The 15,156-nt window shown below is 40.1% G+C and overlaps 1 protein-coding gene across 2 annotated transcripts in view; it reads right to left on the reverse strand.

Annotated features, from left to right (window-relative positions):
• Nucleotides 1-15,156, reverse strand: part of dock1 (dedicator of cytokinesis 1) — a 252,787-nt gene that overhangs the window by 198,916 nt on the left and 38,715 nt on the right. The window contains exons 11-15 of one of the 2 annotated variants that reach the window (XM_074662599.1): nt 12,292-12,364; nt 9,707-9,846; nt 5,623-5,748; nt 5,275-5,399; nt 44-142 (exon numbers count right to left, since the gene is read on the reverse strand). In XM_074662599.1, coding sequence (XP_074518700.1) covers nt 44-142; nt 5,275-5,399; nt 5,623-5,748; nt 9,707-9,846; nt 12,292-12,364 — 563 coding nt within the window. The remainder of the gene's footprint in view (nt 1-43; nt 143-5,274; nt 5,400-5,622; nt 5,749-9,706; nt 9,847-12,291; nt 12,365-15,156) is intronic. The other variant, XM_074662600.1, reaches the window with a different exon arrangement.

The following is a 15,156-nucleotide window of genomic DNA, read 5'->3' on the forward strand; positions in this document are numbered from 1 at the left end:
GATAGAGTAGAAGGGAGATTGGTTTCAGGAGAAAGACACACACCTTTATTGTTTCAAACCAGCGTGGCTGCTTGACTTGGTAGTAGATGACAGACTTGTACTCATTGATGCCGTCGTCTCCAGCTCCGGGGAAGATCACGTTCTAGATGAAGAGAACAGATAAAGTTAGAAACAATACGAGATGTTATCTGGTTCGACTGGCAGTCACAGGAGTGAAATCCTGATGGTTGAGTTTTTTTATCAGACTGTCAAAACATTAGCACACTCACAGCACAGGGAGAATTGACTAGCACTTATTTCATAAAACGCAGCCCCCTCGGGCACAAAGCCTAAACCTCACAGGAAGGCTTTTCAAAGCTGTGCTGCGCTTTATGCAAGAGCACCTGCCTTTCGGCTGCCAATCTCATGACAGCATTGTGGGAATAGAAAATAAATGAGAAATTAAATATTTAAGAAGGAGGGCAGGAGCCTCCGTACGCGCGGTGGAAAGTCGAGGGGAGTCAGGTGCAGGGAACAGACCAGCTGGTGCTGATGGATGCTGCCGTGTAAATGTGTTTTCTCCTGACTCCCCTGAGTTTTCAACAGGTCAGGGTGCATATGTAAAGTACTGCGTGCCCCTCTGGGAGAGCTGCCATCACCGATGGAGTGACAGTGCGTGGCACACAGGCCTTGTTTGCTATTGGTTTCCCCGCCTCCTTCCTCCTACTTCCCCAGCTGACTCCCCCAGCCTGTGAGTGTGCTCCTGCTAAAATACTCCAACACTAATGGCTTCCGACAACCAGCAATTATGAGGAATAACAGGCCCCGTCTTCCCCAGTCACGCTGAGCCGATCTCGGGAAGGGGGGGCAGGTGCTCGCTCTGGCAACTTTGCCCCATTCCTCTAAGCAGCCAAGATTCATGGCAGAGTCTGGAGAGAGGCAGATGAGGGAAGAGGCTGGAGTCTGGCCATGGATGGGATCAGTTTATGAAGATAAAGGTGATAAGAAGTCACCGCTTGGCTTCTAGCTGTAAACAAGAATCCTCTATGAGAAGAAGGGACGGCAAAATCTAGAAACTAAACTAAAGCAGAGAATGGAGAGCGTGAGGAGAGAAAGAGTCTTTTAGAGTAAAATTTACAAAGTAAACCTTTTACGAAACTTGCCTCGAAGTGAGTTATTACATTCTGCTTTTCTCCAAGTGCTTTGAGCAAAGAGACTTTTTTATTTCCTTTCATAACTGGCCTCGTGAAGAGAGAAAGATTTCTCTTACTCCATCGGGGGTTAGGTTAAATTTCTAAATCAATCATCCTCCTGAAACTGCCTCAGACATCAAACCAGCAGACGATTTATGGCGTTTCTTAAAAAAAACAGGATTTCCTTATTCAAATGTAGGAAGGAAGAGAGGCAGTTTAACCAATCAGAGATGATCCGAGTGGATCTGAGCTGAATGATCTGTGAAGTGTTAGCAAGAGAAGATGTGATGATGAGTTGAACAGAGCGGCGGTCACTACGCTCATGGACGGGATCAATGTCACTTGATCGGTGTCAACAGCTGTCACTGATTCTCATGATTACAGCCCAAAGGCTCTGACATCTTCAAGCACTTCAGTGAGATGTTTCCTGACAGTGATTGAAGACTGATAATCTGAAGATGTAACAACCAAACATGTCGGCCAACACAACAGAGGATAGTCTGAACGAGAGGAAAAATCAGAGCAGCACAATCCTAAAATATTTAATCAATACACCGCCCAGAGCAACAGTCTGTCATTATATAAGCTCAGTATGATATTACTCCAAAATAGAAACTGAACTAAATAATGAAACTTCTTTCTAAGTGCTCCTGATGGAGAAGAGTTTCTGTGGAAAACTCTGCAAAGATAACAGACGGTTCGGTTCTTTGGAACTGGTTCAAACAGAGGAATAATTTTATTCACTGCAGGAAACTTCATCTTATTACTGGAGGGACATGATTTGGACTCAGTTATGTTTCTACGTGTGTCACTGAAATGCTCAGCTACTGAACAAAAGTCAAATCTAATCTCAACTAAAGTTTTCCTGATGAGGCTACTGAAACAGAAGGCTAAACAGAAACAATGGTAAAAGGATTTTAGAGAGCATGGAAGATATTTCTAGAGGCTAAATAAGTAAAATGGAAAGATTAATCAGAATTTTTTAATCTTATGAATTTTCAGAATTCAGAGAAAATGTGGTTCTGAGTTTAATTACCAGCTTTCAGTTCAAATTTTAAAAAGTTCATGATTCGTTTAATTTTATTTTAGCTGGCCCCACTTAAGTTTCGATTTTATTACTGGTCCTGCTTTATCTTTTTTTCTGTGGGCCCCACTTTAAGTTTCTCTTTTTCACTAGATCAACTTTGAATTTCTTTTTTTCAACTTGTCCTTACCTTTTTTTTTTTGATTGGCCCTTCTATTTATTTATTTAATTTTTTTTACTAGCATAGCCTTAATTTTTTTATTGGTTTTGATCTAATATTTTTTTGGCTGAGCTTTAAATTTCTATTTAAACCAGCTCAGCCTTAATTTCCTTTTAGTCAACTGGCCTGGCATTAATATTTTTGACACTACACATTTCTTTTTGAACTAGTGCTGCTTTAATTTTTTTATTGTTTTATTGGCACCACTTCAGTTTTTGTCCTTATTGGTCCCATTTGTTATTTTTTCTATTTTACCGGCCCCACTTAACTTTTTTTTTCTTTGGCCCTATCCTCTGAATTGGAGTGATGTCTCAATGCGGACCTCATCCACTCATTTCAACAAGATCACATGTGATGAAGGAAAAGGACCATTCCTAAATGAGCTTAACGAGCACTGTATGAGGTTAACTTCTTTTTATTTGGCCTTCTATTGCTATTTCTGTCAAGTATTGGTCTACCAGCAGAGTGTGCACACTGGGAACTAAATTTGGTTAACTATTAGTTCATGTTTTTGTTGTTGTGGTTTTGACTAAAATGTACATCTTTTGGTTTTAAGGAGTATCATAGTAGTCCAAATCTCTAAAGTAAAAGATGCTTAAAAAAATTACACTGCGATAAAACAATACACTGCTATTCTCTTCATCATGGGACACTTCATCCATCAATAAAATGATCAAGCATCATCTGTATAATCACAGAAATGATGATCATTGCTGCTCTGCTTCTTCAAAAGTGTATTTTGTGTTTTAATCACCACTGAATTCTCTTCAGCCTGCTGCGCCAAATCACTGATGAAACCTCTCAGTTGAGGTCTAATGTGTATAATTGAGGTTGCCAAGGGTGATGTGATAGTCTTTCCTCTGATTTTCTGTTTGCAGGAGGCCTCTCCAAGACCAGGGCTTTGTCATCTCTCCTATCAAACCACTCCTGGATCATGCCTCTCCTGTAATTTCTTCCACTCCCTCATTCTCAGCACAAACTGAGCACGAAGCATCAACTCACATCTGGACCAAAACACAATTACCTCACAAAAAATACAATTTCATGTGAGATGGCTGCACACAGTGGCCCCGTTAATCAGGTCAGAGTTGAAACAGAAGTTGCATCATTAAAAACTGAGCATTCATACAAACACGTGAGCGAAGACTCCCACAGAAACACACCTCCTGCCCCAGTTCTGCCCACACACTGCTGATGTCCAACCTCTCCGATGCCCCATTAACTGACAGCCTCCGCAGAGCAAGAGGTAAGATCAGGCAGAGAAAGGGCTCTCTGGCTCCAGACTCCACATAAAAAGCTGCATTAGCACATTCAACACATGTGAATGACACATTATTAGAGTAACAGATGAGACCCAGGCCAATACTTATGTCGATGTTTTATCCAGTAATTTAATCATTTCTGAGCCTGTGATTTTATTAAAATTCAAATCTTACACGGAGAAGGAAAAATAATTTGGAAGAATAAAGGAATATGTAATAAGAAGCAACAAAAGTAAAGCAAAAAAAATAATCAGACTTCTTTCATTCTGACATATTTTCAGAATCCAGAGAAAAGCATGGTTCTGACTTTAACAAGTGGCAGTCAAAGTGTAAAAAGGTCCATTTATGTATAAATACTTTTAACTAGCCCCGCTTTAATTTTCTTTTTTTGCTGGTCCCACTTTTAGTTTTTTTTTTCCTTTCTAAATACTTTAGCACAGCTTTAAATTACTTAGATTCAACTGGTCCTCTTTTTGATTTGCCCTGCTTTCATTTTTTTTCCACCAACAAAGGTTTGATTTTTTTTAAATTGACTCCTCTTTAAATTTAGTTTTTTTTTACCATCTCAGAATTACATATTTTTATTTTTAACTGGTCCTTTATTTTAATCAGCCCCCCTTTAATTTTTTTTCTACTGGCACAGCAGTATTTGTTGGCTCCACTTTAAATTTACATTTTAACTGGCTCATCATCAATTTTCTTTTAATTGATTAATAATTAATTTATTTATTAGTCTTGCTTTAAATTTTTTTTGACTTGTCCCACTTTTATTTATTTTTTTTATTTGGTGCTACTTTAATTTTTGATTTTCTACTGACCCCACAGTGAAATTGTTATTTTTTTTACGAATTAGATACTTTTCTTTATTGTCCCCACTTATGCTGATGTATAAAATATAATTTAACAATGAACAATTCTGATATTGATGTTTTCCAGGTCACTTCTTTGATCTTCCTTTGTTGTGTTCAAATAAGGTTATTAGCTTTAAAGGTGTGAGGCTGCAAACCATGACTTTGCTATCAGTGCCTCAAAAAGCTATAAAAACTTGTACGTGCTAACCAAAGACAGAATCTGATTGATTGTTCCAGTTAGTGCATATTTCAGGCAAATGAATTTGCAGCATTTAAAAACAACTTGTAATTGAACACAAACAGAAAGGAGGAAAACATACCCCTAAATTTATTAGCAGAGGTAAAAACTACCCGACTGGAAAAGCTGATTTTATATCTCTCATCCCTCACAACCTTCAAACTTTGCTGTTCATATTTCTGTGCCCACACTTTGCTCTGTAACTGACTCTGACAATGATTAAACCTGATACCTGCGGCGGTGAGGCAAATTTTAAGCCACTCAATCAACCACAAAGCACCAGCATTGCATTCTGTCACTTCTGACAGGCGGCAGAGGCAGACAGTCCGGCCTGTGCATCACACTGCTTTATGAGAGTCCTGGTCAGTTAGGCAGCGTGCTGAGCTGTGGGAGATTAAAGAAAGCCTGCTAAATCACAGCGTCGCCGAGTCTATAACACTTGTGACCTGAAAGCTGAACCCAGCTGGAAACAGACCAAAAAAGTAAGTTGAATTCCTTCAGGCGTACCTCCAGTTTCTTCCCGTCCTCATCGTAAACCGACATGGTCACCTCTACGTTTTTGGGCGTGGTTTTGCTGCCCTTGTCGAAGTCCCCCTGGACTAGGGTCACATAGATGTCATTCCTTACGTCACCTTTGGGAAACAGGAAAAAGTTTGAGAAAAGCAAGGAAATTCTAACTTTTCACAGTCTTTGCAGAACATCAATTTTTCAATCCATTTTTTTTTAATGAGTATTACTGCATAACTCATTTTATTTTAAGCAACATAAATAGATCCCAAACTACATATTTTATGGCTCATGTCAGTCCATTGAAAGACCAACATCTAAGTAAAACCTCAGTGAAGTGTGTCATACCAGGCATGATGATCTCAGGGAAGCCCATCTTCCGAGCCACAGCCGTCGATCGGTCCACCAGGTGAGGGAAGTCCTTCCTTATTTGATGGATGTCTCCAGGGAGCAGCTTTAGAGTCACCCACAGGCCTAGTGATGTGTTCAAGGCAAGAAGAGAAAGAGGAGGGGGCGGCAGCAGGAGATGACAGCGTGAGAAAACTGCCCCCAGGAAAAAAAACTGGAAAGAGTATACCTCATGTTGTTTTCTGCTGTCACTGACATCTATCAGCTGGAGGGCAAAAACAATGAGCTGAATACAGCTGCAGGTACTGTAAGTGATTAGGAAGCATGGTAATGGTACAGTTACATGTGTGAATGTGTGTGTGTGTGTGTGTTTCTTTGTGTAAAGTTACAGAAAATGTAAATCTGGAATAAGAATAAACAGTCTAGAAATTCCTGACATCAAAACCTGAAATAAAGTCCCAAAAACACTGAATTTCACTAAATCTATAGAGTTGCTTTAAGATTTGATAACTTGATAAATACATAAACAAATAATTAAAAATAAAGGAGCCTCTGCTGTTGAAAAAAAACAAACCAATATGAAAATCTGCAGTACCTGAAGTGCCCACTTGAGGCTAAAAGCAAATCCCATCAGAGCCCAAGTTAAATTTTAATGAGTTTACAACACAAATACTTTCTAAAGAATCCAAAAATACTTTAGTATTTCTATAGACTCTTCTTCCTCATCTTTTCCACCGGTGCTGTATCCTGTTAATGTTTGGTTACTTTCATTTTACACGTAGCAGCTTTAGGGATGAGTGCCCACCTAATTCTGTTTGTAGGACAGAGTACAGATTCACATAAAATCTAACGGTACCATGTTAAGGTACCTAAATGCATTCTTGTAACCATGAGACAATGGTAGAGTAGGCGATTTTCCATGCTGGACATGAACACAGCATTACAAGTTTGAATATTGAAGAATAAATGTGTTAAATTGAAAAACCTTAGGATTTCATTATTAAACAAATTAAAATTTATTACCATTTAAACATGCACAAAAGCACAGAAAAATTTGTATCATTGAGTTCAGATACCGATCGCTTGGTATCGGGCATCAGTACCATATTGTTTCAAATGTGAAAGGCACTCATTCCCAAGTAGCATGCTAACCAATGTAACTCCACCAAAAAGCACTAGGCACAGATTTTCTTGACACTAACTAAAGATTAACGTCTACTTCTTGACACTTTTGTTTTAAGGGAAAAAACAAAGACTTGGTTCACATCTTGGTTGCTAAAGGGAAAAAGTAAAAGGAACAAACAAAAAAGGTTGTGTCCCCCTACAAAATTAATGATCAAGTCTGCGACACTTCTTCTTCAGGCTCTTTTTCTTTTAATATGTGTGTAAGTGACATTTATGGTGAAATATTTAAACTGCACCTATTACTAGACTTCAATAATTGGTCTTGGGGAACCTGCGGGTGTGAAGCTTAGAAGAAAACTGTGGCTTGAAATATCTGGAACAAAAGGCCTTCAGGGGTCTTTTATGGGTCATACACTCGGACAAATTAAACCAGTGGTTGCAAAGATTTCTCCTCGCTCTGGAGGAAAGTTTCTTTTTCTACAAAAATTACAGTGTGCCAGCTTTAGTTTTGCAATCACACTTACTCACAGTATTCTCAGAAGGTGAAAGCAAAGCAGAGGAGATTCATACTTCTGAACAAAACTAAAAACGAAGTATCCAATTAAAGCAGCGCTGGCTTCAGAGGCCGTCGAAATGAGTGCTGCTTGTTAACCCCGAAGCTTTATTCGCTTTCACTTTCCAGGCCCCCGTATTGTTATGAGTGACACATCTCTCAGAAGTCGCGCCGGAAGCCGCTTGATACGCAGCCGTGACCAAAACAGCTGCTCTCAGAGCTCTGCTGTTTCTCCCTGTGTGGGCCGGAGTAGACCTGACATTTATCCGAGTACATCTTCATCAGGCGTGACAATAGCGCGCAGGCTGTCATGTCGCTCCCCTCCCCTCCCAGCACGAGCCCCACAGACGACTTAATGTTGTTCTTCTAACTGCAGATCGCTAATCACTGATAAGGTCTAAGTCTTTGCAGAGGGCTCGCTTGCGTAATTAACAGCTGGATTACTCAGATCCTGTAGTCATGGAGATGAGGGAAACTATTTATAGAAGAAGCAGTGTTTTAAAGTGGGAGCATTTGCTACAGAATTATACTCTTATTAGCAAGAAGAACAACCCTAATGGTATGTTGGGGGTCGCGTTTTTTTGTATGAATGGATTCAAATTTGGGTCAGAGACTTGAAAATAGTCCAGTAACACCAGTTATATCTTGTCAAAAGTAACCTGATTTACTTATATATTGAACTTGTAAGAAAAGGAAGTGTTTCTCCAAGGAGGTGTGAAGTCTGAAACTGAAGTCTAGAAACTCTGAATCTGTAAACTGATCAAAATGAAACTAGAAGTCACATAAATCTTCATGATCTCATCATGAGACTTGCTTTAATGATGACAGAGATTTCCTTAATGTACTCCTTGAAGTATAAGACATGTGACAAGCAAACATGAGACAGGAAGTTTTGTTATCTGCTGAGCCACTTTTGGGCCACTTTGCAGTTCTCAGTTCAGTCCTAAATGTTCAATCTTCAATAAAAACGCACTTTGGAAAGGAAATTTTTTTAAATCTAAAGGCAGGCCCTGAGTTGGAAAAGGTTAGGAAACACTATGTGAGAGGTAGGGATGGGTACTTTTTACATTTGAAACAATAGGGTACTGATGCCTGGTACCTGGCCATCAGTACCGTACTCAACGGTACCAATTTTCTGTACTTTTTTGTGTGTATGAGGTAAAAAATATCAGTTTGTGTACTAATAAAATAAATATTTTTTTCAATTTAGCATATTTATTGTTCAATATATAACTTTGCAATGCTGTGTTCGTGTCCAGCATGGAAAATCACCTACTTTTTCACTACCTCACAGTCACAAGGATGCATTTAGGTACCAAAACATGGTACCTTTTGATTTTACATGAACCAGTACCCAGTATTTTTGACAAAATTCAGTCGGTACCCATAGAAGTACCTAAATCGGTACCCATCCCTAGTTAGAGGGTAGGGCCTCGAACACAAAGGTCTGCCCCTAACAGGCAATCAAAGGCTGGCCAATCAGAGAGAATGGGGTTTGTGGAGTGGGGAGCCTTAAAGAGACAGCAGCAAAAATGAAGCTTCTCAAACATTGGCTTTCACAATAATAATAATAATAATAATAATAATAACACACTTTTTAGTTTTCAGCCTGGCTCTTTTAAAAATCTTAAAGGATTCTAAAATCTGTTGTATCACACACACATAAAGAGGAGCTTCACAAATTATCTACTCTAAAATCTTAAAAACACACACACACACACACACACACAAGATCTGAAAATATGACCAGCACACACAGGATTTCATCAAGATTATTGGACCGGAGTAAGCGGTGCACCACCTGATCCTACGTCATCTCACAAGGAAGCAAATGCAAACAAAAGCCCAAAAATGGAGATGAGTGTAGTGCTGTAGTGCTGTAGTGCTGTAGCTGCTATTAACTGTGAGAAAAGAAAGAAGAAGACTAAACGCATCTGGATAAAGAAGTGGTTGGAGAGATGCAGACCACATTTTGTCTCTTTTAACTCCTGATTAATTACTGTCCCCTGCAGGCAGCTGTCTCTGATTGGCTATTGTCACCCTTAACAAAATTGGGTGATGTAATTATTTCAATACATATTAAACAGAGTGACCAGTCTGTGAGCTGATCATAGGGGCTTAATATTGACCCCTCACCAGCTCACACTTGAGGATGATCTGGGCCAACCATCGCGGCAAACCTTGGTCTTGGACCAGATTTCTCCACCGGTTGTCAGGGAGCTGCATTGGGGTCAAGGCTAAAAGACCACTGTACTCCTCTCAAAGGACCGTTAACACTACTTACATCATTTTCTCATGTATTTACTGACTTCTTTGTCGATTTTCCTTCTTTATTCAATACATCTCTATTTTGAGCCCCAAACACTGCTTCACATGAAGGACAAGCTTATTTCATTTGCACCGTACCTTGGCCTTTATGATTGACTTCTTTGGCGGTGATAACTTTGTTGATGACAGTCTGGAGGAAGTCGTTCTCCCCCGCCACCCTGGGTGAAAAACGGGAGATGTTCAGCTGCTTGTGTCGAATGGCATCATCCAACGCTAGCCTGCAGTATGCACACAACAGGCGAACACCACGGAGGAGGAGAGGTGGCACAGAGAGAGGCAGACATGGAGGAGGAGAAGGAGGAGGAGAGGGGGAGCAACAATGATGGTTGTGAGGAGGGGAGAGGGGTGAAACAGAGAGGGAGAGAGACCAGAGGGTGATGCGAATACCGTGACAGACACAAAGCCGCTTGTTAGCAGTTAACAGTGAGGCAGGATGGGTGATGAAGGAAACACACAGAAAAATCATCGTTTAGGATGTGGTGCCCAGTCAGCATTTACAGCCCTACTGAAGCTCGAGCTCGTCTTGAAATGTTTTTGAAGCTTGAAAGCAGAGTTGTAGCAAACATCAACCAAAAAAACATCAACTGTAGTTAAATGAAAAAGAAAACTTCCTAAAAAATATTTATAAAATGTGTCCTGCTGCATTGGGCTTTAGAGGTACTCAGATTTTTGGACTGATTGATTGATTGATTGATTGATTGATTGATAAGATAGGGTTCAACTGATACAGATTTTTTTGAGGCCAATTCCAAAACTTGGCAAAAAAAAAAAGTCTGTATAACCGATAAATCAGCCGATCAATTCTAAAAAAATCTAATGACTAAAACAACTTCTTTTTGGCCCTTTGATGCTTAAACAACAAACATATAACTTACGAGCAGATCATTTTACTGGTTTACAATACTTTTCCCTTTAGTATTTGTTTAACTTCACAACGGAAAGAAATTTTCAAGTACAAAAACATGCAAAAACAAACTAAACCAAAAAAATTTGCTTTGCATTGTTTGGAACCTTGAGCTTGCCGTAGTAGTGCCATGAGCCTGAACTTAACTTTTATTTTATTTTGCCTGATAGCATTTTGACATTTAGAGTTCCAGTTTTGTTTACAAAGACTAACTGTGATAAGTTTCTGTGATGAAAAGTTGGAATTCTGTTTTAAAACCAAAGTTATATCAATGTAAGCTAACGGCTAGCATATCAAACCAATTTCCCACAAACGTTAGCACCAAGCTAGCAGTAGATTTTCTATATAGTTTTGGCAAGCTCCGCTCAGCCCACTCCTGTAATGTTGCCAGGCTGTAGCTGACTCCTGCATGTTACTGAGAAGACAGCGGACAAACGGCGCAAGGACGTCATTCTGCATGACTCCGACACACAACAGCATTCACTATTTTATGATAAATTAAGAATAATTCAGTTTTTAATCTGCAAAATTCTGCCAGATGAGGAAATTTGAAAAGGGCCAATTAAATCGGCTGGCTTAAAAATCGGTTGGGCCATTCTAAAGAGTGCATTTCTAAAAAAGGATGGACGACATGACAGCTATCTAAAAGTGAAGCCAAAATATCTGCAACTACTTACACACAGCGTGTGCTGCATGGGGGGTATTTTGGCTTCACTTTTGTTCAAAAGGAGGAGCTGGAGAAGCGTGTCCATACTTTATACAGCTGTGATTGATTTTGAGAAGAACAGGTGATGTACAAAGCAAAAGGAAATAGCAGATGTGACATGTGAAGCACCACATGGTGGCAGCTGTGAGGAAAGTGTCTTGTAACCTTTGAGGAAGAAAGAGAAAAAGAAGAAGAGCGTGGAGGACAGTGGTGGCATCAGGAAGTGATGACAGAAGGCAGCAAAGAGTCTATGATCAATCTTTCCAATCAATCAAACATTTATGAACTGCAGGGACAAGGGCAAAAAACATCAGGATACTGTGGGACCTTTGTCTTAGCTTTAAACAAGACAGTATCTTGGATGTTCTCGGTGGAGAAGAGGGAGAGTAAGAATTTCAACCTATTTCCAGTTCAAAGAAGCTGTTTCCATTTCATTTAGTTGCCAAGAGTGAGGCCAAACTACTCCATCACTTCTCTACAAAACTCTTCCTAAATGGCTTCCTGAGTTCATACCTCTGCTGGCTTTGAAAACTCATGAAATAATGGCTTTTGGAACCATAATTCCAAAACTTCATTAGCAAAAAATTCAATGGCAAGTTTTCACCCTCGGACATAAATAACCCCCCCATAGATCCTGTTCCTCTCCTCACACTGGAAGGCACTAATTTCCATGATTTACGCCCACAGATAAAACCTCTAAGTGAGGTGATCTAGCAGCTAAACTGCCGGAATGTGAAGCTTTTCCAATTATGCAGGAAATCACGTTAAGGAAAAGGTTACTCCGGCTCTGTACGCAGTCCTACGAGAATGGCAGCAGTTAATGAGATTGCCTTAATTGAGTCAGCGGGGAATAAGGAAGAGTCCCGGTCTTAAACCTTTTGCTAATCAGGCGTCCAGGATTTGGGACTTCAAAAAACCGGCTTTGTCTTTAACCCAGGGCACATACTAGGAATAAGGATATCAGTTATGCAATGGTATCACCAGAGTAAAGGAAGTCCATGTTTCTGTTTGTGTGAGGGTGATTTATTTCGTGTGCTTCAACAATCCACTTACGGCTGAAATGGGATAAAGTGCTGTTTGTCCTCGTCGTCCATTTTCCCCGTTATGATGTCAGTGACATCCATTACTGTGGAAAAACAAAAAGGGAGAGGGTTAAAATATTCTCAAGGCCTGCGGAGTAGATCACGGCTGCAAAAGAGATACTTAAGGTGATGTGTTGGGGTGACAGCAGCAGATGTTGGCTCTCAATCAATGAGCTCTTATTAAAGCTGACTGAACGTCTCGTATTCGTCGATCTCTAGTGATAAATATCTCCTTCTGGTGGATGATGTACTGATGTTTGTCTGGAGTATGAGGCGTCGTTTGTAAGTGCTTAGGGGTGCGAAAAAAGTGCACTTCCTAAATGAACCCATTTCTTGGAACAATTTCAATCACAGTCGCATCAACAAAACATCTTTTTGCAGATTGTCCAAAAACACAAAATCTAATCTGAGGATGAGTTGTTATTTTTTGATAATCATTCAAGAAATAAACAATTAAATAGTTCATGTGACTACACCACATTCCAACTTATTATGCAAACTGGATTTTAGCATCACAGACATTCAGCTTTTTGTTTGTCGGATAAACCAATGGATGGTGTTGCGTTTAAGGTTTCTTTAGATCACTGAACTCAATCTCAGATACCAGATGAGCCCTATTAGAGGAAAATTACTTAAGAACGACAATCCACTAACTGATCACGCCACAGGTTTCAAGAACTATGGGAAGAAAAAAGATCTCTGCTGCTGAAAAGTGTCAAAAGCCTTGGACAAGAAACACAAACATTAGATATTTCAAAGACTTGAGCACAATCATTGTGATCACTGCGAAGTACCGATTCAGAGCAAAGGTGGGCTCAATCAGCAATGAGGAAAGATTTGAGGTTTGTGAAGCTGCTGGTGCCTCTGGAGTCCCACCAACCTCAAGGTGTAGGATCCTCCAGACCTCCTGACCAATGCTCAAAGCAGAGAGTCACAGTGAGTCTTGAAATACATGAAGACTCATTTTTAAACAGTCGTGTTTACTGATGAGGGCCATGCTACTCTGGATGGTTCTTTTTCTAACTTCGCTTTGCTTTGGCGTGACCTATCTGGAAGCTCCAATGACATTACGTCTGTCATTAACAGACAGGTCGAGCTGTGCTCGGGGCATGCCCCCTTATACTATCACAGTTGACCCACCCACCCCAAGTCATTCTTGCTATCTTCCCCTGAGAAAGATGGAAGTTCCTCAGCTTTCCAAGCTAGCCAGGCGCTGTTTGACTGTTCACGGAGGTCCCATTAAGGTTTACGTCGCAGAACGCAGTTCCCGGTTTCAGTCTATAGACTTTTCGTATTGCTTTCTCGAACACTCTCTGGAATAGTGGATGGTTGGTGGGTGGCTGGGCCTGTGTCAATCATGGGGAGAGAGCTGATTGGCTCTTTTAGGAGCCCTGAAGGTATGGAAATGACCCATAGAGTTTCGGACTGACCACTTTCTTCCACGGAACAAAAAAGAAGAACTGTGCCTTCCAAAGCCCAGTTTCCACCCAGTAGTCTGGTATAGATCAGTACAGTTTGGTATGGGTCGGATTGGTAAAGCCTGATCCTGTTTGCGGCCAACCATGCCGTTTTTGGTAGACAGCATGTCAGCAAGATGCCGATAGCTGCGTCAGCTACATAATAACGTGACGCTGTAGGAGCCCAATACAGTGTAAAAGCAAACAAAGAGCATGCAGTTTCGTGACACCATTTTCCAAAAAAATAAAAGAAATGTATCTTTCCGAAGTCGACTGGAGATTTTAAGATAGCAGGGTTATGTGTTGTTCTTTATTACAGCTGTCGCACAGGAGTGACCATTCTTTTGACCAATCCAGCAGTGTTTCTAGCTCCACCTTCGTCAAATTGCTGGTCTGGCACCCCAACCGAAGGTTACCATATTGTGGGACAGTTTAGGTTGGTAATTTGAGAACCTGTCCCTGTTTTAGTCAGGAAACACCACAAAATGCTCGCTGTACCAAGATAAACTAAACTGAACTGCTTGGTGGAAACAGGGCTTTATCTTCATGCATGGCAACAGTCCATCTCATGCTGCTGAACACCTGGGTGTCACTGGCTGCTAACTCAACTAACAAACATTTTCAGTTTTTGACAACCTGTAAAATGTTTTTAGACTCTGTTGTGCAAGATAATTTGGATCAGTGCATTTTGGGCTTTTTTATTTGTGAAATAAAAAATGGTTATAATTGAGAGGTTTGTTCAATAAAATTTGAATTATGCTCTAACAACTGAAGAGTTGAAAGCTATACTGGCTTAGGATGCTGTGTATTGTCTCATCTTTACAAAGTCTATTTACTGGATAAAGTTGTCATTGGGGGTTCACCAATCACAATTTTCTGGCCGATCACAGATCTTTAAAAAGCCTGACCTGCCGATATCGATTTGGGCAGATACCGATTTTTATTTTTTATTTTTTATAACTGACAGCATATACCTTCAATGTTTCAATCTTATTTCATTGAAAATCATTGAACAATACCAGTGAAACAATAAAATCTTTCTGAGTCTTAGGTCTCAGAGCAAAAAGCAACAATGACTGGCTGTCAGACCTTCCTGGAGTTATATAAGATTAGCTTCATATGTGAGGACAGGCCGATCACCGATCCCTGATCACTGATCCCTAAAATTAAGGAAATTGTCACTGATTGTTGTAATGCAGCGCAACCAGGCATCTGAAAGCTGTTCCTTTCAACTATCAAATAAATTAAGACTTCATAATTGCACAATAACTTTTTTACACAACACATGACAGCACAAAAGCCAGTTTCCAGTAAAGCAGGTGTGGCACAAAAAAGAGTTTGAAGTAAAGGTTAAACTCCACGGGTTAACTTTGTCTGCA

This window comes from Halichoeres trimaculatus, unplaced genomic scaffold (genome assembly GCF_033239565.1).
Source record: "Halichoeres trimaculatus isolate MK-OKI-2021-1 unplaced genomic scaffold, fHalTri1.1 fHalTri1_scaffold_23, whole genome shotgun sequence".
Lineage (NCBI taxonomy): Eukaryota > Metazoa > Chordata > Actinopteri > Labriformes > Labridae > Halichoeres > Halichoeres trimaculatus.